Source organism: Catharus ustulatus, chromosome 1, assembly GCF_009819885.2.
Source record: "Catharus ustulatus isolate bCatUst1 chromosome 1, bCatUst1.pri.v2, whole genome shotgun sequence".
Lineage (NCBI taxonomy): Eukaryota > Metazoa > Chordata > Aves > Passeriformes > Turdidae > Catharus > Catharus ustulatus.
The window spans coordinates 150143898-150167650 of record NC_046221.1 but is presented as its reverse complement, the minus strand read 5'-3'; the positions used below and the strand labels follow the sequence as shown (position 1 = coordinate 150167650).

The window sequence follows — 23753 nt, the reverse complement described above, 5'->3', positions numbered from 1 at the left end:
GCACACTTTGCTGGGTTGAAAACTGGCCAAATAGCCAGCCCAGAGAAGGGTGGTGAAGGTTCTAGAGAGTCTCAGTCATGTGAGGAGTAGCTGACAGAGCTGGGGGTGTTTAGCCTGGGGAAAAAGAGACTCAAGGGAGACCTTATCACTCTCTACTACTACCAGAAAGGAGTGTGTAGCCAGGTGGGCATTGGTCCCTTCTCCCAGGTAACAAGCAGTAGGACAAGAGAAAATGGCCTCAGGCTGTGCCAAGGAGGTTCAGACTGGAAATCAGGAAGAATTTATTCACTGAAAGATTGGTTAAGCACTGGAATGGGTTGCCCAGGGAGGTGATGGAGTCACCATCCCTGGACATGTTCAAGACATGACTGGACATGACTCTTGGTGCCATGGTTCAGGTAACAGCATTATGTTTGGTCAAAGCTTGGACTTGATGTTCTCGAAAGGTCTTTTCCAACCTAAATTATTCTATCTAATTTGCTTCCATGAGCAAAAAGGCTAAAGAGCCTAGAGAGGATGAATTAGTTTTGATTGACACTCAGCAGCTATATTGTGTCCTCCTAACTAATGCTTGGGCAGCTGTGATGTCAGCAGGGCTCTGGGAGGGAGCACCAGGAGGGGCTGCACGTTGTGGTTCAGCCAAGGCTGAAGATTAACTGTGGTCTTGTTCCTATTGTAACCATTGACTGTCTCAGTAGAAGGACTGGGCACGGAGAGGATTTACTTCATTGTTGAAATAACTTTTGGCCCCTGAACGTCTCCTCTGCAGCTACCAAATAAATTCCTTGGAGCTCTGTTTCTGACCATTATTTTTACCACCCATCCTTGACTGAGATTGTGGTAGAGAGATCATTGTCCTGTTTTTATTGCCAGGAAATAAAAAAGATTTTCTATCCAAACTAAAATATATTTCTCCATGCTGTAGTTAGCTTAGACCTCTATATGTTTTTGGGTATGGACTTGGAAAATCTTGGATTTTATTTTGGTTTTATTTCTACCTTGCCTGATTTGAGGTTGATTTCCTGTATATTTTTTTCCCACAGCTTTGAATTTCTTATTTGTTATACACCTGTGTAACTCTGACATTTGAAAAGTCAAGTTCTATACTCTCCCCTTCTACATATACTTTTTTAGCATTTGGAAATGAAGATCCCAAAAATCACTGTTAGTCAACAATACATATTAATGTGCCTTCCTTGCAGAAAACAAGTCCTGAAAGACCTCCATATACAGCTTTTACTTTTAACTTGTACCTTGAAATTGTGATGTGAGTTTGAAAAACATGCAGTAATGTGAACCTGGAGAATTCATGTGATGAAAATCTTGGGCATAGGGTACGGTTGTTTAAAGTGGTTGTTCAGAACAAGATTCTCATGTGAACACTAGTTTTTCAGAGGGTAAGTTGACTATGATTTGAGGGTACTAGTCATTATGTTTGAATATAAATTCAGTCTAAGTTCCTAAATAATTGTGTTCCAGATTAGTGCTTGCATTAGAGAAAATTCATTTATGATTGCTGAAATATTTTTGAATATGGAATAAAGTGTTTTATTTTCTCTTGTCCAGTTAAGACTAATTATTGTAATTTTAGCATAAAAAAGGAATAAGGTAGTAGTTGATTCAGTGGTGGAAGAGAGTTTAGAGTGCAGTTCAGATTTCAGTTGTATCAATAAAATATATTTATTCTTTTAAAATAAGAAAACATCAATTAAAACATAGGCAATGCATTGTCTAATTCCTGCAACCTTTTTTCTCTTTTCTTGTTTTTTGGTAGTACTAGATTCTGAGTTTAATTCTTCCCTACAGACAGTCCTCACTGCTCAATGCAAATGCATGAGTTCATTGTTTTCAAAATAAAAATCTTCACAATAAATACTGGTGATAATAGTAAGAGGAATTAACAGTCAGATTTGCAGGACTGTGTGTAACTATATTGTGTTTTGACAGCTTGGCCTTTAGTTTTAATTCTTGTCAATTGATTGGGAACCATCACTGAGAAGAGCAGTGGAGTGAAGGCAGAGGCTGAAAATCTGACATTGCCCCAGGGACTGGAGAGAATGCTTAGCAGTTGAGTTTTGCCTGTTCTGCTCATATATTATTAGGTGTAAATAGTACATTTCTGGTGCCTTACTTATGATCTTGGATTTATGAAGACAAAAAGCAGGAGATTTGAAAACCCTCAGGCTTCCATGAGAGATTTCCAGGGAGAAGCAGGCAGCGCTGCAGGGGCTGCATGTGACAGGTGGTTCCTGAACTGTCAGGATGAATACTGAGCTGTGTAATGGATTACTTGGTGACAGGGATGTGTAGTTGTGTAACTTTATATTAAAAAGGACAATGCACAGTTTATTCTTTGATTGTCACAATCTTTTAAATTTATATTTCTATTTAGTTTTGCCTCACACAGATAGTTACTTTAAAAAATTATTCAGTTTCACACCTGCTGAGAAAAGTTATTTTTTATCATGCATTCCTCACTGTCTATGCAAGTTGCCATCCAAATAAACCTGCTCAGAGGAATTCCTGAATTCTATCTCTGTTCTATATCTGCCTATCCAGGCTTTGTATTGGAAACAGGATAATCCATACCTTTGATTTAGAATAGGCTTTGGAAGGAATGGGAAAAGGAGGAATGGCTGGGTTTGAGCTTCCCTTTTTTTCAAGATCCATTAGTTGGACTTGTAAAACTTAATGAACTACCTTGCCATCTGTGATTATGGTGTGCAGTTAAAAGAATAATGTATATGCATGTGATTTGGGTATGGTAATGTAATCAAAAAAACCTTATGGAAACTCCAGAGCATTTAATTTACTCTTATTTTCTTGTCTCACAAATCTTTGCAGTACCACTTGAGCATTCACAAATTATAATTGCATGATATGACCTTGGATTTAAAACTCTGAATTTGATGCAAAATCAAATACAGGTTGATCGAGTAGAGTCTCTTGGTCTTCTGGGTGAAGTTCATCCCTCTGAACTTTAGCTAAGTACTTGACAGCTAGCTAAAATGAAATACTGACTCTTCATGCTTGTTAACGAAGAAAAGGAGAAAACCTGGCAGTTCCAAAAGCTGATTTCTTCCCACTTTACAATAACTGCTGCATGAATTGCCCTCTGGAGAGGACTATTTATCTCTGTGAACTATAGAGATTGCCAGTTTCTAACATAGTAATTTTAACTCAGTGAATGCCTCCCGTTATGTCACATTGTTGGCTGTCTTCATTTTAAATTTTAAGTTGTGTTAGATCACATTAAAGGCCTCCTTCTCTCCACAGACTTCTCATTTTTAGTCATTTAATTTTGCTAACTTGATCACCAAGGGAATAGCAGCAGCATGTGTCTACCAAAAGCTAACTGCCAAAGCAGCAGAGACAATTAAATCATCTCCTGAAATCTTGGGAGCTCAGCCAGACCTGGTTTCTGTTCTACAGGAAGATTTCCTGGTCTTTTTCATCTTAGAAAACCAATGTCATCATGCCTGGTTAAGCAAGGGGACTGATGGCTTTGGTGGCTCAAATCCTCAATAAGCTGCTGCATGGGATGCTGGTGGTGCCCAGCTAGTGCCATGCCTCTGGCAGGAGGAGCATGTGTGGGAAGAAGAGGGTTTATGGCTCTTCAGGCCTCAGTTCTCCACTCAGCTTCTGTCAAGGGTTCCATCTGGCCCAGTATGGAGCATTGCTAAATGGGGATGAATCTTTGTTTATGGGTACTTTTGGCAAGAACTTGACACAAGCTGAAGACAGCTTTGTGTCTTGTGCTGTTCAGGCTCTTCCCATTGCAAGGGAACAGGTTCCTGCTCAGACAGACTGTTATTCTGGGCTTGAGCTCTCTCTGTAAATTCTTTGAGGAATCTATAATGTTCTGGGTGTTTTGCTGTGCATGTAATTGGACTTTCTGGTTATTTGCAAAAACATGAAGTCTGACAGCCTCAGAATTAATAGAGCCTGGTTTTCGGTGAATCCTGTTTCATGGTTGATTTATTTCTTAATCTAATTAATCCACTAGAAATATTATAAGACTGTGGTGGGAACTGATGTCTTGTAAACACCAGAGTCCAGTGTCAAGAGTGAGAGTTGTAATGTCCTAATGCAGGAAACATTTTTCTGAGCTTTTACATCTCTTTACCAAAGAATCTGCAAGAGAAGAAAATATTTTATGCTACTTTTCTTCTGTAGATCTTCTGGTGTCTAAGGAGGGTTTTCCTCTGGTTATTTCATTTAGCAGACTGCTGATAAAGTCTCTCTACCCTGCTGTTTGATCAGTGTTTCCAAGGAGGTACAGTATATTGTCTAAGGTTTGAGGTGTGTTTTCCTTCCTCCTGCCTCTCCAGCTTTTGGCAGGACTGCTTGGATGTCTGTAGTGGTAGCAACTCAAAAGCAAGACAGACTTTTTTTCATTCTGGTGAACGTCAGGATCATATCACTGCAGTGCTGGGCAATGCAGAAGGAAGGCAGAGGAGACAGTGCATTGATTGAAGAGATCAGCATTTAAGGATAAGGTGTGACAAGTGTGTGTAACTGCTGACAAGAATAGAATAGGGATGAAAGGTGAGAATAATAGTGAAAGATGATGAGCTGTTACATAGACCTAGTTTTGTGGAATTACTCAGCCCTGACCCACCTAATGGATTGATTGTATGAAACAAATCAGATGGTAAAAGAGCTGATCTCTTTTCTTCTCCTTAGTGGTTAGCAGTTGGGAAAGCCCTGTAGGTTTTTAGTCAGAAACAAAGCACAAGCACAAAGGAGTATCCATAAAAAGGAAGTGAGGGTAGTGAGTAGTAAGGATATCAAAAGCAGAGGATGGTAGGAAAAAGTGATTTAAATTGAATGCCTGTTTGAGGCTGCAGAAGGACTGTAGAGTAGTAAACAGTCCTTTGTGTAAGAGAATATTAGGGAAAAAAATCCATGCGTGTGCATTTGCTTCTGCTGATATTTCTGTATCTGCTGGATGCCAGGAACAGGCAGGGTTGTGTGAGCAGCTGGGGCTTTGCTCCATGCAGGACAGTCTGGCTGGCAGCAGGGCTGCCTGTGCACACTTCCTTTCCTCCCACTGGAGGAGCAACTGTTGAGTTTGAAGAAAAACAGTGGTTCTTCTAAAAGTGATAGTTCTTGCAAAGGAGCCTGCTTTTCATCACAGCACGAATCAGAGGCTTGGCTTCAGGCAACAGAGCTCTGCTCCAGCACAGGGGTGAGGGGCAAAGGACACAGCAGAAGGGGCCACCTGGTCCCTCTGTGCTTGGACCTGCTTTTCTCACCTCTCCGCTGCTGCTATAAGAACACTGTAGGAGATTTGGGAAATGGGTTTTGGTAAGAAAAGTGGGACCAAGGCAGTAGCATAGCCCATCATCTTCTCCACAGCAGTGTTGTTCAAGAGATTCTCATCTACTATGAAAACTCTGATCACAAATTTTGAGGTAAATATATGAGGCTCCTTCTTGAGCCTCATGGGTACATGTCAGCTGCAGACTCCTGAGTGTGTATTTAAAATATAGAAAGATCAGGGGTGCCGTGGACTGGGGGGCTGCACGTGTGGGAAAGGAGCTGTTGGTGCCCATTGGCTTAGTCTTGCTGGAAGTGGAACATGACTTAATTGACTGAGGGTTTCTGTTGGTGTTTTACTTCTCCTGAAGAATTTTTTGAGCTTTTCATCTCCTGAGCGCAGCAGGCATCTGCACAATTACTGCGGCATGATGCAAAGAGGAGGGGGGAGAAAGTGTTGACTGTGGGATCCTGACAAACATTATTTAAACCATTGGAGAAGTGCAGCAGATTGACTCCCTGGCCGTCACTGCCGATAATGCTGCTCATGGAGCTTGTCAGCAATCCAGCTCCGCATTTTTATAACCATTTAATTACTGCCTGTATTGAATGTAGCTGGAATTCACCATTGCAGCTAATGCTCTGGAAATGCACTGTAGACTATAAAAAAGTGAAGAATTTCAAGGAGATAGGCTGTAATGACTTTGCTCATCCTGTTAGGTAACACCTCAGTAACAGCCCCAATAAACATTCTGTTTTTGTTTGGGTGTTTTTTGTTTGGTTTTCTTGGGGTTTGTTTTGTTTTGTTTTTAGGATACAGCATGATTTATTTGATAAAGTTTTCCATTAAAATCACAATCCTTTTCTCAAAACTTAATTTGACATTATATTATTAAATATATTTTATCTTGAACTTTCTTCTAACTCCCCATGCCTGCCAGAAGATGGACCTGCCATGGTCCAGCATGGACACCTTGTTCCTGTTTTATCCAAGGCTTCCATTTGCAGACAGTGCTAAAACCCTACTGCCACAACTTGATCTCACTGTGGTGGGTGCTGAGCTGCTGTGAAGTGACCTGAAAATACTGGTTAGAGAGTGCTATGAATGTTATAAAGATATTTTGCCAGGGAGACAATACTTCTATGCAATGGTAGATAGAATTCCTGACATGAATGTGTTGGCATCATTCACCAGAGTACAACACATAGCTCATGGGATGCTTCTGCCCTTGCTGCTGTGCTTTCCCACAGGGACAGCTCTGCAAGCTGCACAGCACAGCCTGGGAGCTTCCTGCAGCACCTGTCCCAGCACAGGGCACTGCCAGGGTGGGAGAGGTGCTGGGATCTGGAGCAAACGGGGAGCAGGCACGGGTGTCCTGGCTCAGCAGCACAGGTTATCTCTGTGCCTCCTCTGTTTCCTCCTCCCCCTCCTTAGCAGAGGAGTGTAGATGCTGCTGCTCTGGGAAGGAAAGGATTAGAGGGAAGGTGAGGTGTTTTGGGCAGGGAGGGAAGAGATTGGCAGTCCCTGGGGTGGGTGAGAGGGGTGTGCAGTGTGTGCCCACGGGAGGGAGGCAGCAAAAGGGCTGGGGCACATGCTGGCTGAAGGGGAGACTACTGCTGCTGCTGCTCATTCCTGACAGGAACAAATAAATGTAGGATTGGTCCCAGGGGTTGAGGGATGGGACCGCTGTGACCAGGTAACAGCTGCTGGAGGAATGGGGAGCCAGAAATCTCTAACAGCACCCTGGGACATGGCACGTGTTGAAAAGATGCATGTAAATATGTGTACATTTAGAAATGTCTATGTGTTACTGTATTGGCTTGTGTCTATATAGTTGCTCTGTTGTATATCTGTTGCTACTAAATTATTTCATTAACACTTCTGTTGAAGAGGGCTTTCTGGTCATTGAACATTAGTGTCACTGCATGCTAAGCACAAATCCTATAAACCTCAGAGTATGAGCTGGGTCTGGTGTTTATAAGCTAAACTAAGATCCAGGGATTGTGCTGTCAATCTGAAAGAGTCCTACTAGTCTCCTAGTCCTGTCTTTGAAGTTGATGATGATTTGCCCCCTCAGTGAGCTAAGACAAGGCAGTGCAATATAAATAGTGTGAAAAACAGCATGGAGGAAGCTAAAGTGACCTAGAAGTACTCTGTTTACTGGCACATGCTTCAGAACTGGTCCACCCTCTTTGCAACTGATAGGCTTGTAAATTCTCTAATCTATCATGCTTTAAGTGAAAGAACTACAGAATAACCCTTGGCTAAACAAAGAGTATATACAGCACTCCAGTATTCTCAGCTCCTGACTTGGGATTTATTATTTACCCACCAGAATAAGTTTCTAACACCCCCTGTGATGGAAGAGATGTCACAGACATATCTCTGCCACCAGCTAGCTTAAAATCCTCTCCCAGATCCTCATCTTTTTTTCTTAAATTCAGTAACCAATCAGGCAGATTCCTCCAAGGTTTTGCTTTAGTGTCTCAATCTGCCACCAACTTTACTTCAGCCTCTTACAGCCCCTAAAAGGGGGCACTTGCAGAATTGGTCTTTAAAGACCAATGTAGATGAGTAGGGTATAAATACTGAATTATCAGTTTCTGATATTTGCTGAAATCTAGAGTTTCAAACTTGTCCTTTAAAAGCTGGAGCACAAATCTACAATAGTAATAAGCCCAAAAGTCAGCTTATTTATGTGAGTGATCTCTTTAGAAGTATATGTTGATAATACTCTGATGGCCTTTGGTGTGCATGATGAGAGAAGAGTCACCCTGTAGGGACACAGGCTGGTGTTTGCAATCTGCACTGAGGTGTGGCATCAGCACTGAAGCTGACATCAATGCTCTTTTCCAGTGCTTCCATTTGGGATATCTCTTGTTGAACTGGAGTTCAACAGCTACTCATGCTGCTATATAACCTGCCAGGGTTAGTTTTTCTCCCACTTCCCATTCTTTGCCTCTTTATAGACTATTCATATCTTCAGCTTTGACCATTTGATCTGAGCTAATTCCCACTGATGATGAACCCAGTGACTTTGGCAGAAATGGTAAGTGACCTTGAGATCAGAAACTCTTTGAGGCAGAAATTATTCTTGATACATTCTTTTCCTGTCTGTGCCCATCAGTGCTGCTGCTGTTAAAAAAAAGAAAAAAAAAAGGCAAAAAAAAGCAGCAGCACTGATATAATCTGATTGTGCTCTCTGCAAGTAGCAAGAGAGACCTGCCCTTGAGCTAAATAAAGCAAACAAGCCTCAAACAGATAGTTATCCCTGTTGTGTATCCCCAGGCCTCTGTAAAAGCACAGATGATGTGGCTCAGAAAGCTGTGCTTTCAGCTCCTCATTTCAAAGGTACTCCCACACCGCCATAAAGAAAACCAGTTACACTAATGAAGCATACACAGGTACTATCCTTTGCTTTCAGTCTGCAAGCCTTGCAAGCTTATTTACTTTGCAACAGGATTATTCCCAGGTCTCACAGGACAGACATACAAACAAGGTATTTTTTTTCCCTTTTGTGTGAATTGGCCTGAACATGCGAGGCCAAGGCAGAGATTGTGAAGTTCAGCAGAGCTGCTGTTAATCTGCACATGAATTGAGGACTTTTCATTTTTTTTGTCTCAAGGCTAGTCTGCCTGCCCTTACAGGCTCTGCTGGGCATCCTCATCTGGCTAACTGCTCCCAGTCACTCGAGCTGTCCTTGCTTCAGACAAATGCTTTTACATCTGTGTTTATATCAGCACAATTCAGGCTACAGCTCCAGTGTGAAAACCTTTTATGCTTGAGGTGGTGCTGAAAGTTTATGTCTAGATGGAATCCCTGCTTCGGAAGTAGCAGTGATAACAATGGAAAATTCTTACCACTATTAATTGTTTTTTCAGTGTTTTTACAAACAGCACCTGCTACTGCTGTCTCCTTTACAGGGAATGCAATACAGCTGTAACAACACAGGGAGATGCATGATTTTTACTGTGGGCTCTTCTGCCTGCTTATTTCCTTGTCATGTCCCTATTGTCCTTTAACTTGTACTTGATTTCTAAGATCTTTGGGAGGGGACCAGCTTTTTGTTCTGTGTTTGCACAGCATCTGAGGCTGTCATGCCCTAGTTCCTCACTAATCCTGGTAAGTGGTCCAGTAGTACAAATGGCAAATAAATTTGAGATACAAACAAATTAGCATTCTTCTCACTGATTAAACAAATGGTTCTCTCTCTGATGATTTCAACCGGGGTTGCATTTTATTACAGCCCTTTGAAGCTCAGCTTGAAATTGCCAGTTTCTTTTCCAGCCCCTGTTATCAGCTTCTTGTGCTAGTTGACCAAAAAGTACTTGGCAGGCAGTTTGAAGGCTTTGAAAAACAATAGGTTGTACTATTTTAACCTGGCTTTGACCTAACCTGAAACAGTCAAAGCCGGCATTTAGCAAATGTGTTTTGATGTGCCGAGTCAACTTCACTTGCTGAAAGCAGCTGCTGAGAGCTGCCTGTGCCAGTCTTGCCCTACAGAGGAGTGGGGAGACTTTGCTGGCCCCAGCATCAGCACAGGGCAGACTCAGTATTTCTCTATAATAGGGCTTGAATGAAGCAAGGAATTACTTTACCCTTAAATTGAAGATTAATGTGATTTTTTTTTTCCTGGGATAGAAAACATTGCTTGTTTTCTGTAAGGATAAAGTGCCCACTGAAACGGGATTATATTTACATTATTATTGCAGGGCAATCTGTGAAATAGGCTTTCTATGCCTCAGTGAAGAGCCATGACCCCTCACAGAGTTATCTTCTAAGCTTTGTGCTAAACCCAGGGGGGCTTATGGCTCAAAGCTAATGGGGATTTAACTTCTCACTGAAAGGAATTTGCAGCCTAACCCTATTTAGATGCTCTTTGCTCTCATTGATTAAATGCCCAGTCCACTGCAAGAAACCTAATAGAATCATAACTGTATAAATTTTCCAGCTGACAAAATGGATGCTGAGAAACTCTATGCAATATTTATTAGAAAAGGAGTTTGATCTTAAAAAGTCATTTTAAATCAAAATGTCAATTCACAGTACTGTTTTGTTTGTAGAGAAAGAAAAGAATTTGAATGAAGATGTATTTTTAAAAGCACTTCACAAAACCATTTCATGGAAAAAAAAAGTTTCTGAACTCAGTATTTTTGTGAGGATTTTCACTGTCTTCCCTAATTAGTTTTTGAGATTGATCCTGTCAAGTTCCTGTAGAATAGTTTTACATGAGGCTATTTAAAAGTAATAAACTTGACCCTCCTCCCAAGTATTTCTCACCCCAAATTGCATTATGCACTGAAGTTCCAGGAGGACCATATTCCATCACAGATCATTGGCATTTTTAAAGATGCAGTAACTGTAGCTCCTCAGGGATGAGAATAGAAGAGCTGTCATCTTGGAAAGAGACTTTGAGATGCAAAAAGCAGCACACGATGCCATCCATGGTCCTATGGCAGCACAGTTGGGTTTCAGTCTCAGTCTCTCTTTGTGCATCAGTTCTGAGAATTCCCATGCTTGCTCAAAGTGCAGGTGGTTTCTGAAAACCTTTTAGCCGATTCTAATTACTAGTGTGCTTATTCTTTAATTGTTGATTGTTGTAGTTTTGTTGATAGGATTTCAGTGGCTTATTTCTAGAGAAAACCATAATCCCCGGTAGAAAAGAGCTCCATTCAGTTGGGAGCCAGAGAACTGAGGCACAAGGATGTGGTTTAATGTTTCATTGTCCTACTCTTTTCATCACCCTCCTGCATACACAGTCCTGTTTCCTTTACCCCTTGAAGTGCAAGGGGTGGTGTCATGTGAGCTCTTCTCTCCCTTCCAGTGCCTCAGCAAGCAACCTGCTTCATGTAGTTTTCTTCTGGCCTGTAGATGAGCCAGGAAATAGGTGTACAGCCAAACCTCATTCAGGTCTGCCACTTTCCTGCTGCGTAATCTTGCAAATGACTTTAGGGAGAGTGAAGGCAGTGAGACTGTTCTTGGACTTCAGAACCAGGCAAAGGTGCTCTTGACCTGTGTAAAAACAGAGTTACAACATTATGCCCATGTCAGAAACATTCATCCCAGTTTCCCCTAATCAGTTTAGGATTTATGTTTGCCATAGAACTTAAATAGTGTTCACATTCCTTGCTCCCTTGCTCCCTTTCTCCCTTCCTCTCTTCTCCATATGGATAAATATTCATAATCTCTAGTACTTGAGGATTCTGGATGTGGCCATTAGCCTGGATATGTCCTTATATTGTGGATATATTGGTAAGGTTACAAACTAAAGGATTCCCCAAAACAAGGACTTTTATGGTGATCAGATGCCTTTTGGTGCACAGCCCAGCCACAGGAGTTACAGCAAGTTTTTAGCTGAATGCATGCCCTGAATTTGTTAATTTTCAAAGCTCTTGGTATCGTCCAGTGAAGAATGCAAAGGGTGAACTCAAACCTTGCAATTGATCACAGCTCTGCTCTTCAAAATAAATCCTGGACATCTTAGAAGGTCTTCAAAGGTCTTCTCACAGGGAAAAGACAGTAGACACTGCAAATCCAGTTTTCACTGGCACTAGGATCTCTTTGAGTTGTTTAAACAGGAAAGTAATATAGGTAGAAATTGAGTGTAGTGCTGAGAGCTCTGTCAGTGACTTACTGCATGACTTTGAGGAAGGCAGTTTAACTTGCCTGTGTCAGTTTAGCCATCTGTAAAACAGGTACAATCATACACAGCATAATAATTTCCTTCTCAGTGAGTGCCATTTTCAGTCTACCCTGTACCTACTTAATGATTTGTGCGCCTGCTGAAATAACAGCATCCTCTAAAACCGTAATACCCTTATGTATTTTTCACATAATCACTAGGAGTTGAAATATTTGTTCTGACACTTGAGATTACTCATGTAAATAGAAAAATTATAGCATGCTGGCAATGCCAGACACCTTGAATTCCATCTGAGTGTGTGGATGATGGGAGAGGGATCTATAAATACTGACAGAGGCAGGGAAACAGGCATGAGCAGCGCACAAGAAATTCTGAATCAACTTACGCCTGAGATGTAGTGAAAGGATTTTAAAAGATAGTGTCAATTTTGGGTAGAAGGCTATTAGAAATAGGAGTGCTACAGTTCCTTTACATGAAATTACATTTTTCTGTTCTACTTTTGAGTGGGATTACCTACTTCTAATACCATCTGACTAAACCTTTTTTACTTGTTTCTTTTTTGCTTCTTTCCTTTTTTTTTTTTTTTTTTTTTTTTTTTTTTTGCTAGACATAGGGAACATTCTGCCTTGGGGACAAGCAGAAGCTCTAGTTTGGTTATCAGTGAGTGACTCACAGGTCCCACAATGCTTTTTCTCAAAATGTTACTGCTAATTTCCATGTTCAGCTCCCAAATTGCCAGTTTCAGATGTTTTCCACTTCCATTATGAAAGATCTGCGCAGTTCTAATTGCAGAGTTCAGTGTCACATAACAATGTGGCAAATGAGCTGTGTCACATTTTACTTAAAAATGTAGTAGGTTAGCTACAGCCTTCAGGTTTTGGCAGTAGTTTTTTCAATTTGTAGTTTATTTGATAAGAGACACTTGTGCAATGTAGCTGCTCCTTTTCTCCACTGAGCCCTGGTTCTTTTGAGTACAAGCTTTTCAAGATGGCATCAGTGTCTCCTAGATCAAGCTATAAACATCTTCTTTTTAACCAAACATCGTACCTGGGATTTACAAGCTAAAATTTGTTTTTCAGATTATGAAGAGAGAGGTATATGCCTTTATTTTGCTGCAGTATGTAAAGTTTCTGAAAGATAGATGAATAGCATATGGAACCTTGACTCTAGAATTCATGCAATTATTGTTAATGACAAATTAAAACTCTGAACTGAATTGATTCAAACAGAAACTTTGAAATTGAAAATAACCTAAATTACTTGAAGGAAACTGTAGCACATTCAGTGTAGTGGGTATGAGTAATGGACATTATAATGGAAAGTATTGAGAAACACCTAATGGAAATAGCCTGCTTTTAGTTTAATATTATTACTTTACCAGTTTGTAATTTTTGTGCACCAGGTTACCGACAACCTGTGACTGCTTTTACTCACTTCATCAGTTTAAGTGCTGCTGTCACATATTCCAGCCTCCAGTTCCACTGTGATTCTGTGTGATGCAAGTTTGTGTCTGATTAGTTTCTGTTAATCTGTTTTGAGCAGAAATACAGAAAATCTCACTCCAGCACTGAAATTCGTCCTGCTTCCTCGAGCATGCATGCTGTTAACTTCAAACATGCAGGCTGGTGGGACCTGAGTTGTGTGCTTTGCTCATGCTACTCTATGTGCAGTCCAAAACCATGGCTTTGTGGAGGAATGAAAATGAATTAATAATTGGAAGCTTTACACTTGACAAAATTGATATGCTGCATAAGATAAGAAGACATATAAAACCTTCCGTCCCTAGAGAACTTTTATGCTGAGGAGACTCAGTGTTTGCTAAAGGGAAGCATCAGGCGTAGGGAATCATTAGCCAAATCAGCCCCACACACAGACAAAGTGTCAGGAAAAGAAACTGAGGATAAGCAATGGAAGAATTTTTGGTGTTATACAGAAGCATGGGGTGGCCTGGAATGTGATCTCCATTATATGTGTGAGCTTCACAAGTGCTGAAATCAGAGTAGAGGTCCCTGGTGCAGATGGGAAGGAGGAAGCATCCGCAGGGGCTGCCCATTGCTCCAGCCAAGACCTGGGCTGGGTTTTCCCCTGCCATTTCTTAACTTCTAAGACGTTTTTGGTGGTGAATTATGCTTTTTGAAGCCTTATGTAGATAACACAGTGTGACTAATCACTGTGACCTATTCAAGGTATCAAAACCATGAGATTTCACAAACTGCACCCTTACATGGCTTCCTGAGAATAGCTATTTAGTTCCATTTTCTCCTGTTTGATGGGGCCAGGACTGCAAATCTTCTTGGTTTGTTGACAAAGAAATTCTCTTAACATAAAATTGCTTATTACAAGGTACTTTGAAGATACTGCCTTCATTTGTTGAGTCCAAGAGTGTGATAGTGCTCTTTAACATAGCTTCACCTTTCCTATAAAAGCAGATACAAATTTGAAAGGACACTGTGAAGTAATCTTTATATTTTTAAAATGCAGTTGTTGATCTTTTAAATCCAGCCTATTTGTACCCTACTAACAACTCAAACTCGAAGCCTGATTGCTTATTAGCCACCTTTTGGGACCAATTGCTAAGGTGCTTCTTTCTGGTAAACTTTATGATAAAGATGTGTTTGTCTCCTGGATCTTTCTGAAGTTATTCTTTCGGGACATTCATTCTTGTATTCCATATAAAAAGCATAATAAGTGCAATGTATTTTTTAAAGGATTTAAAAACAGCCCCTTATGATTTAAATCCAAGCCTGTCTCTTATGGAGATGAATAGACAATACACTGAATTCAGTGGAATTTAAAAACAGGAGAAAATGGGAAACTGAGCATAGTCTCACTACAGTGTGAGAAATGGCCAAAGCATTAAGGGGTTTTTTATTCTCACAGGGTGTTTATTTTAACTAATTTCTATCATCTCCCAGAGGTGGAGATCAGATGCTTTTGGCAGATCAAGAGGTTTACTATTTCAAATCCATTTCAGCATGGGGGAAAGCAGATGATGTTAATGGATAGTACTTGTCCGAATGTAGTAACAGATGTTTTTGTAGGAAATGTAGTGGAAGCACTGACAAGCAGGATTGTTGACTGTTTTTTGGTTTATGCCCCCATTAAAGCTGCTGAAAGGATCATGTGACACATCTTTATAGATGGTCTGATTCATAAATTCTTTTCTTTGGGTCTTAGTTTTGATGATGGCACCAGCAGCCCATCTCATTTTTATCCAGTGCTTCACTATAAGGCATGCACTTGGCTTGAGTTGAGAGGAAATTTGATCTCTCACATAAAGCCTAGCAGGCAAATTCTGGCGTTACGGTAGAGGACTCTCTGTGCTTTTCTCCTGCAGAGGGGAATTCCTTGATCAAGTGTCTTCAAGCAGAGTCGGGTATGTTGTTGCTTTTACTTTGGTATTGTAAACCTACACATCCTGTTCTCATTCCTGTAGTAACAAAAGAGCTTTCCTCCAGCTTGCTGGCCTCCCCTTAGTGCTCTTTGTCTTCGCTCCTAGGAAACAGTTTGAATGTGTCAGAGGAGTCCCAGCTCCTCAGAGAGGCGTCTGGCCAAGAACCTGACCAAGTTGGTCTGCAGTATTTCTCTCATTAAAAGCCTGCTTCTTCCCCCCCAAAAAAGTCATCTGTAAACAGTAACAAAGGATTAATTGTGGAGTCTTGGGACTTGGCAGAAGCGTGAATAAATGAAGTGCTTTTTTGGAAGCTACACTGCCTGTCTTGCAGATCAAAAAATAAATCCAAAATATTTCAATGTGTATCAGTGGATTAATTCATTTGATTGCCGCTTCCCTTCCTCTTCTCTTTGTGGGGAGGGGCACTCCAGAGATTGGAATTTTAATTGCTTGACCACAGTTTCTTATTAGTGGTGGAGCAAAAAGCTATGGATCATTAATTAGTACTGAATATAAGGATCTCTGAAGTTGAGCTATAGCATCAAACAAATTATTTTAGACAACTTCTGACTAAACTTACTGTTTATAAGTAAATTGAGTTATAATAATGAAACTATTAAGATTTTTTTCTGAGTCCCTGCATGTTGTTTTCTGTTTTTGCAGTGTTCTGGTGGTCTTAAAGATTGTGGCATTTTTGTAGAAATATATATTTAATATTTGTATATATGTTAGACATATGTATATACTCTGAAGGTATATATATGTATATACATGCCTATAAAATATTTATAATTCAGAATTGTTATACAATGCCATGCTTTATTTATCTTTATTAAATGTTTCAGTACCTGAATTTGTGCTACTGTCTTGAAAAGGAAATCCATCTCTTGAGTGAAATGCTGTGAAAACAGAGTATTATACACATTATTACTTTAATGTCCCACAGACTGTATCATCTTTTTTCTGGTTTTAAAACTTGATGATAGAAGTGAATTGCATAACTTCAGTTCAACTTTGCTTTTTCCATGATTCTCAGATAGTGCAGTGTGGAATAGGAATATGCCTATAATAGATACTGGTATCAACTTGTTTTCTGCTATGTGGATTAAGATCTGGTTAGTGAACAGGCTGCAAAATGTAAACCTGTGGGGTCATCCTAAATTGCTCTGTATGTAGTAGGGTGGCTGGTGTCTTGTTATAAACCAGCATGTTCTGCAGTATTTGCACCCAGAATTTAGAGGTAAATAGGAAATAATTGCTGATAAAACTTACGAGTCATCTGAACAGTGTGTGCCTGATTTCAGCTAAATGCACAAACTGGGCTTTGGTTATGGACATGTAATTACAGATGTTGGTGAAGTAAATGGAAAGCTGTGGCTCTGAAGTTAAAATAATAGCAAAAAATTATATAAATGGATCAAGTTCTGCCACCTGTTCCACTCCCATATTATATTTGTGCTTTTATATGTATCCATTTGGGGGCTTTTAAAATACAAAACGCACCTGAATATGCAACAGCCATAAAGTCTGGGCTGTAAAACCCAGCAGAATTCAGCCATGAATCTAGAGAGCTGTGCTTGTATTTTGTAGGAAGTGGGATGTTATTAGTAGAAGCTAGAAAAATGCTTCCTTTTTTATTTTTAACAGAAAACATGTATTTACTTAATTTTTTTCATTCTACTGTGGCATTTCATATGAAGGTGGTGTTAGTTTGCCAGTGCATTAATAGCTCTTTATTCATTTCCCTGGGACTGAGCAACCATCTTCTGTTGAGATGTAGTAGAAACTAGACGTCTGTGAGTTCAGAAGCTGGAAGGAATTTTCATAGGATGTACTTCCTCAAGGTAGTTTTCTTGGCTTTTGCTGTGTTTGAGACTCAGTTTCTGGAAAGAGGACGTTGTTTCTGCTCTCCCCCTACTCCTGCTTCCTTTTTCATGGGATTTTGTGAAGCACTGCAGCTGTCTGCCGTGAATTCACCGGCAGATCGCATGGAAACTTGGCTTTTGGCACATGGGAGGGCTGTCTCTTTTCTTCTGTCCCATCTCTGGGGAATTGAATTCACATTTTGTGTTCCTGCTTAGGTTTTCAGCCAAATTTTTTACCTCAGCTTCCTTCCTCCCCCTGCCCCTCTCTCCTGTTCTTAATTAAAATATGCTAAGGATGAATGGATATAGCTGCAACTGAAATAGGACAAAAATAGCCCAGATGAAATAGCTGCAGTATTGAGACCTGGACCTTTATTTGGAATCATATTTGCTGGCATGTCACTGTACCAGGGTTCAAAAACTGACCAGATTACTTTTTTCTACAGATCAATCATTAATCTCTAGTTTTAAAAGGAACAAAATTTTGTTTTAAGTTGAACGTGATTTTCACAGTTTCAAATGTTCCACCATGTAAATTAATGTCAGAGTTGTGTTCGTTCGGTGTTAACAGGAACAGATTCACCACATCTGCATCTGTTCTATTTCTTGGCTTCCCTAAGGCTATGAGTACATCCAAACCAAGATGGTGACTGCTGGAACCAGTATCTCTATGACACTGGCAACAACTGCTTATTTTCAGCACCTTTGAAAATCCTGTCGTTTTTGGAGTACCCAAGGATGAGCACTGGTTTGGGGAGTTAGGTGACACAGGTTTTTAGATAGTGGCCTTTAGGTAGATACCAAAAAAAATTTAAAAAATCACTTTTTTCCTGAAATAGTTTCTGGAAGCCTGGTGGAATTCTGTGCCAACTCTTTCCTGAGAAGGGAACAAATTAATTTCAGAAAATACTCAGAATAGGATTGGACAAGGAAATAAAAACATCAGTGTTGAGTGGACAGCCTTTCAGATAAATCACAAATGGTCCTTCTCATAAAGGTATATCCCATAACATGCCTAAATACAGAAGTCCTTGTGATTGAAGTTAACAGATTTTTTTAAAAAGAGTAAAAGGAACAATGGCAAGATGGGCACTGAGGTGTTTTAGAGAAAAAGTAGCAATAGGTGCTCACAGAGCCTGGACTCTAGATTTGTATTGGTTTCTCTCTTGGTAAAATTTTTATGAAGTGCCTTGAAAATAGTGCTGCTGAAGCTCTGCGGTTTTGACAGGAACACTGTTGTTCTTCTCCAGTCTTCTGAATACTTCTCTTGCTTTCATTTTGAACTCAGAAACTTCAGTTGGCTTTCCCTACTTTAGCATCCTTCACCACAATGCCCTTTTGTAATTTACCCACCTTTTTGTTATTCAGTCATTCCCAGCTTCTTCAGCTGAGCTGGCACAATGATCTGCACCGTTTCCTTGAAATGTCCTCTCACAGCATTTTAATAACTTCCCCAAATAAGTTCACAGTGCCTGGGCCCTTTCAGGTCATGTCACTGCTGTTGGAGTTGTGGGTACAATCGAGTGGCAGCAGCAAGTGCAGCCACAGCTGTGTGCAGGGGGAGTACTGGCTTAACCAGGGCACTTAAATGGGACATCTTGTCTGAGCTCCATCATGTTTGTGAAGGGGAAGGAGGCTGTGGCTGGCAGATCTGCCAAGCACATCAATAGCATAAGCAAAAGTGAGCTTAAACGACAAAAAGAATTAAAAAACAAGAGAAAAATGTTGTAGTATTTGCCTGCATAAAGAGGGGGATATGAAGTGTGCATGTAAAAGAGGTATTGAGTTTTGATGCAGCAAGATAATTTCAGAATCCTACATTCATTCTTCTTACTTATTCTGGAAAAAAAGGCTGGAAGAGGCTGAGATCTAATCTGACACCTTCACTCTCACAAAAGGCTCAAAAAATTTTACTTTCCTAAGAGAAGGCTAAGAAGTGAACTGATTTTTGTTTACTCCATATATAATATGTATATATATATGTATACACAACTAGATTAGGTAAAACTCCTTCCCAGTAAGCAGAACTAGTTGTTGAGATTAGTGGTGGGACACTGACAAGTGTGAAATAGAAGCCAGATGTGAGTTGGAATCACTGGAAGTATTGCTGGAACATTTTAGATAGGGGAATAATGGGTTCACTGTCACTTGGTTGAATGTCTTTCTTTAAAACATCCCTGTACCTCAGACAGCTCATGGCTTCTGTATGGAGCAATTGTTGCATGACTGCTTACTCACTGTCACAGAAAGGTGAGATGGCTCTCCTGGCCTGGTGAGCAGAAATAATGGGCAGCATCGAGGGTTAGCACCAGTCCAGAGAACTCACATGGGCATGCAACTCCTGGATATTCATTTATTTCTTGTTTCCCATCTCTTTCTCTCCTCCCTAGTGAAATACATGAGAGAAGCCACCCCGTACGTGAAGAAGGGCTCCCCGGTGTCAGAGATCGGCTGGGAGACGCCTCCCCCCGAGTCCCCGCGCCTGGGCTGTGCCTCCGCCGAGCCGATGTCGCAGCTCTCGCTCTCCATCCACAGGGACAGGAAGACCATTCCCCTCAAGATGTGCTACGTGACACGCAACATGACAGTGTCAGACCCCGAAAACAGGTGAGTGGGGTTTGCCTGCCATTGGGATTTCACTTCCCCGTTGAATGGGTGTTGATGTTTTCTGCAATGGGGTTGGTGAGCACACGCAGCATCCCGGCAGGGGAAGGGAGCGCTGCTTTGGGAAGGGTGGGTGGTGGTGTCTGAGCCACGTGAGTGGGGCTCAGCTTTGGGTTGTGCTAGAGAAACTTCGATGCAGTAATACAGCACTTTTGTTGGAAATAGAATCTCAGGGAGTTTTTTTCATTCTGATTAAGTGTCTTCTTTTGAAGGAAAAGACGCTGTGCACACTAATTGGTTACATCCTCCAGGCTGGCTAAATCTGATTCCACTAAATTGCATTTTCTTTCCTTTTTTTAATGAATATTGTTTTAAGAATGGTCTGGTTACAGTATTCAGTTCTGGACCTTAAAGTCAAGAAGGGGAGAGATGTTACACTTACAAGGCATTAATGGGAAGTTTTTGTGACTTGTTTTTTCCCTTAATCTTAAAAATAGGATGAGGTTTTACCAGCCCTTATTTATAACATATGTGGAACAGCTGCACTACACCAGCACACTCCCTGATCCGTTCTCTAACAGCTGCTAATAAAAAAGAGAACAGTCAAGTCAGTGATATAGACTGATTCTCCATCCAAATAATTGCCTTTTTGTTTTTCTGCAGTGCTCAGAAGCTGGGTGTAATGCCTTTGATTCTCAGCATTTACATATAGGCATAAACAAAAGTTACATTTTCATTTGCAGAGAAGGATAAGGAGAAGTGAGGAGAGCAGAAAGTGGCTTGGGAAGGATGAATTTCTCTTTAATCTCTTGCACTGCAATTCAGAAACTTTATTAGTATTTGTATAGTTTTACATCTTTCCTTTTAATATTTGTGTGACCTTTTAATTTTCCCCCTCTGTGCTTTATTGTTTAGTATGGCTTTATTTTGCCTTGGCTCTTCATTGCACATAGTGGTTGCCACCATAGGCAGTGATAACTGACTGCTACAAAAGTGCACTTGTAAACCAGAAATAACCCTAGCAGTCCTTCCCAGTTTAGATCAAGATGTTTATTGATATTGGCCACTTTTGTTTTCCACATATGTCTGCAGAGTTTCAGGTTTGACAGCTGTATCACTTGTCTGAGAGTTTCTGCCATGGAGTGTATTTTAAAAATATTCATCCAGGCCACATTGAATCAGTACAATGTAATGATACTTTGCCAGTGTTGACTTTATTTTCTCATATTTTTTCCCCTTTCTTTTTGACTTCATTGTAGTTTTTGCCTTCTGTCACTCTCCTGGCCCTCAGTTGGTTTGAGAGCCAGGACTGACTCAGAGGGACGCACACTCATTGCTCATGATACCTCTACTATGGAGCTGACTTTTTAAAAGTATGCTACAAATGTATATGTTCTTCAGTGTTACTAGGAAGCAATGTGTGGGAGAGTCATATTGCTTGTTATCATGATTTTCATTTTGTGTTGCTGTCATTTCCTGTGGAAAGAGTGACTTCTGATTTTTACTGTAGTCCAGCACACTGCAGTCTAAGATGGATTTTTCCATCCAAGCGTGCAGTACCTCACCACTGTGCTAGCTGCTGTGTCGTAGTAGCACCCCATGGATTAGCATCTTTACTGGTTTCAGTGTTTTTTAACAATCCTGAACACTGGAACTGGAATATTTCCCAGTATAAATGTTATTACAATGCAGCAACCCTTTCCCACTGGAACGCCTTCCAAGATAGTAATCTGATTCCAAAGAAATAATTTTATCTTCACTTACAGCAGAGCCTAAGCCATGTCCTTACATGCTTGCAACACTTCTGTTTCATAACCCAGTGACCTGACACACACAGATTTTGTAACTGATGGTGTCACTCTGCTGGATGGCTTTAAGAGAGCTCTGCTGGCAGCATGCCAAAGCATATGTTGGCCATTAAAGGGCTCCTTTGGACTATAACTGAGCTAATTTTCATTTAAGAGCAAGCGTAGGCATGGAAAGCCTGAGTTTTCCAGTGCAGTAATTTCTTCAGTGCAGGCCTTCTGGGACCAGGATGAACTGATTTGATGTTCAGCATGAGAAGATACCTATGTTAAGAGACCCAAAAGGAAATACTTGGCACTGAATTATCTCCAGTTCTTAGAAAGCTGATGTGAAATGTGGATTTAATGGGCATGGAGTATTATTTTTTCCCATTAGAGCTGGTAGCCCTGCATAGGAATTTTTTCTCTCATGGAAGACTGACCCCAGTTCGGAGGTTCTCTCTACTCTCAGATGGTTTGATGAGCTTGTTATTTTGGAGCAGAAGTGAAGTCTGATGCTTTTAAAGCCAGCAGTTCTCAGATGTCTTCTTCACCTAATCTGCCTGTGGGTTCACTCTGGAGGAGATTTGGAATTGTCTTTTCTGTTACCTGATACAGAAAGCTGTAAGATACCAAGAAGATCCTTAATACAAACCAATACCAAAATTAGTGTGTAGTAATTTTTAATAATAAAAACATGGCAGGCAACAGGAGAAAACATGCAGAGAGTCTATGCCATTCTTCTCTAGGTGCAGGGCTTGTTGTATTTTAGTCTGGAAGAAACTGGTTAAAATAATTGCTACTTAAATCAGTTGTTTGCCTGTGTTTTCACTGATAAGTGACCCTTTTGGTGGCAGCAGCAAAGAGTAATGTCAGGCCTCACTGGGGAGCATCCCCTCCCAAAGAAGGGACATGTGGAAATGATCATGGCTAGTAACGCCAATCAGCAGAAAATCTTGCTGCAGCATAGAAAGCTTTTCATCAATTTCTGGTGATGATATTAAGGAACAGGAGAAAAAAAAAATGTCTCTCAGGTGAAATTTTTTTCTGTTGGTGCTTTTAAAATCTTGGGACATAATACAAAGATACTTCTGTACATAACACAGGAGACACAACATTCCCTGGAGACATGTGACAATGCTGTGTGGATGGAAAAGGTTTTCTCATCTGCTTTTGAAGTTACCCTAAAATTCTGCTTGGACATCTTTCAGCCAAACCCAGGAGGTGTGAGCCTCATCCTGTCAGCCCTTGGTGTGCACACATCATGTTCTTCCAGTGCCAGGAGTCCAGAGCAGTGTGATCCTCACAGGGAACTCAGCAGGATCCTGCCTTAATGATTGGCTTACTCATGGGCAGGATTTGGCTTGCTTTGGTCTAGAAGCTAGGAAAAATGGACCAAGATAGATTCTCAGCAGTGAACTTTTCCTATCATTGTCCATTTCAGGATTGGACTGTGAATTACAACCAGAAGATAAAACTGGGCAGGTAAATTCTATAGGTGTGTGTTGGGTTTGCATGGCCAGGTTCTGGTAGCAGGGGAGCTAAAAGGTGGCTGTGAGAAGCTGTCAGAAACTTCCTCCATGTCCTACAGTGCCAATGCCAGCCAGCTCCAAGATGAACCCAGCTCGGGTCAAAGCTGGGCCAATCAGGAATCATAGTAACACCTCTGTGATAACACATTTAAAAAGGAAAATAAGAAAATTACTTTGCAGATGTAATTGTGCCTAGATAAGATTGCAGTGAGAATGTGTGACAGAAAAAGCCCTACAGACTTCAAGGTCAGTGAGGAAGGAGGGGCAGGAGGTGCTCCAGGTGCTGTAGCAGAGATTCCCCTGCAGCCCTGGTGCAGAAAATGGTGAGGCAGCTGTGCTCCTGAGCCCATGGAGATCGCAGGGATGCAGAGATCCACCCACAGCCCCTGGAGGATCACAGGGATGCAGAGATCCATCTGCAGCCCATGGAGGGGCCCATGCTAGAGCAGGTGGATGCCCAAAAGAGTCTGTGATGGTGTGGGAAGTCTGTGCTGAAGAAGGTTCCTGGCAGGGAGGGACCTATGCAGAGAGGAGCCCAGGCTGGAGCAGGTTTGGTGACAGGACTTGTGACCCCCGTGGGGGATCCATGCAGGAGCAGCCTGTTCCTGAAGGACTGCACCCTGTGGAAAGGGAGCCACACTGGAGCAGTTAATGAAGATCTCCATGGG

The 23753-nt window shown here is 41.0% G+C and overlaps 1 protein-coding gene across 2 annotated transcripts in view; it reads left to right on the top strand.

Annotated features, from left to right (window-relative positions):
- SNTB1 (syntrophin beta 1) overlaps window positions 1-23753 on the top strand; it is a 110282-nt gene that overhangs the window by 35414 nt on the left and 51115 nt on the right. For both annotated transcript variants that reach the window (XM_033053642.1, XM_033053641.1), the window contains exon 2: window positions 19556-19772. In XM_033053642.1, the coding sequence (XP_032909533.1) occupies window positions 19556-19772 (217 nt within the window). The remainder of the gene's footprint in view (window positions 1-19555; window positions 19773-23753) is intronic.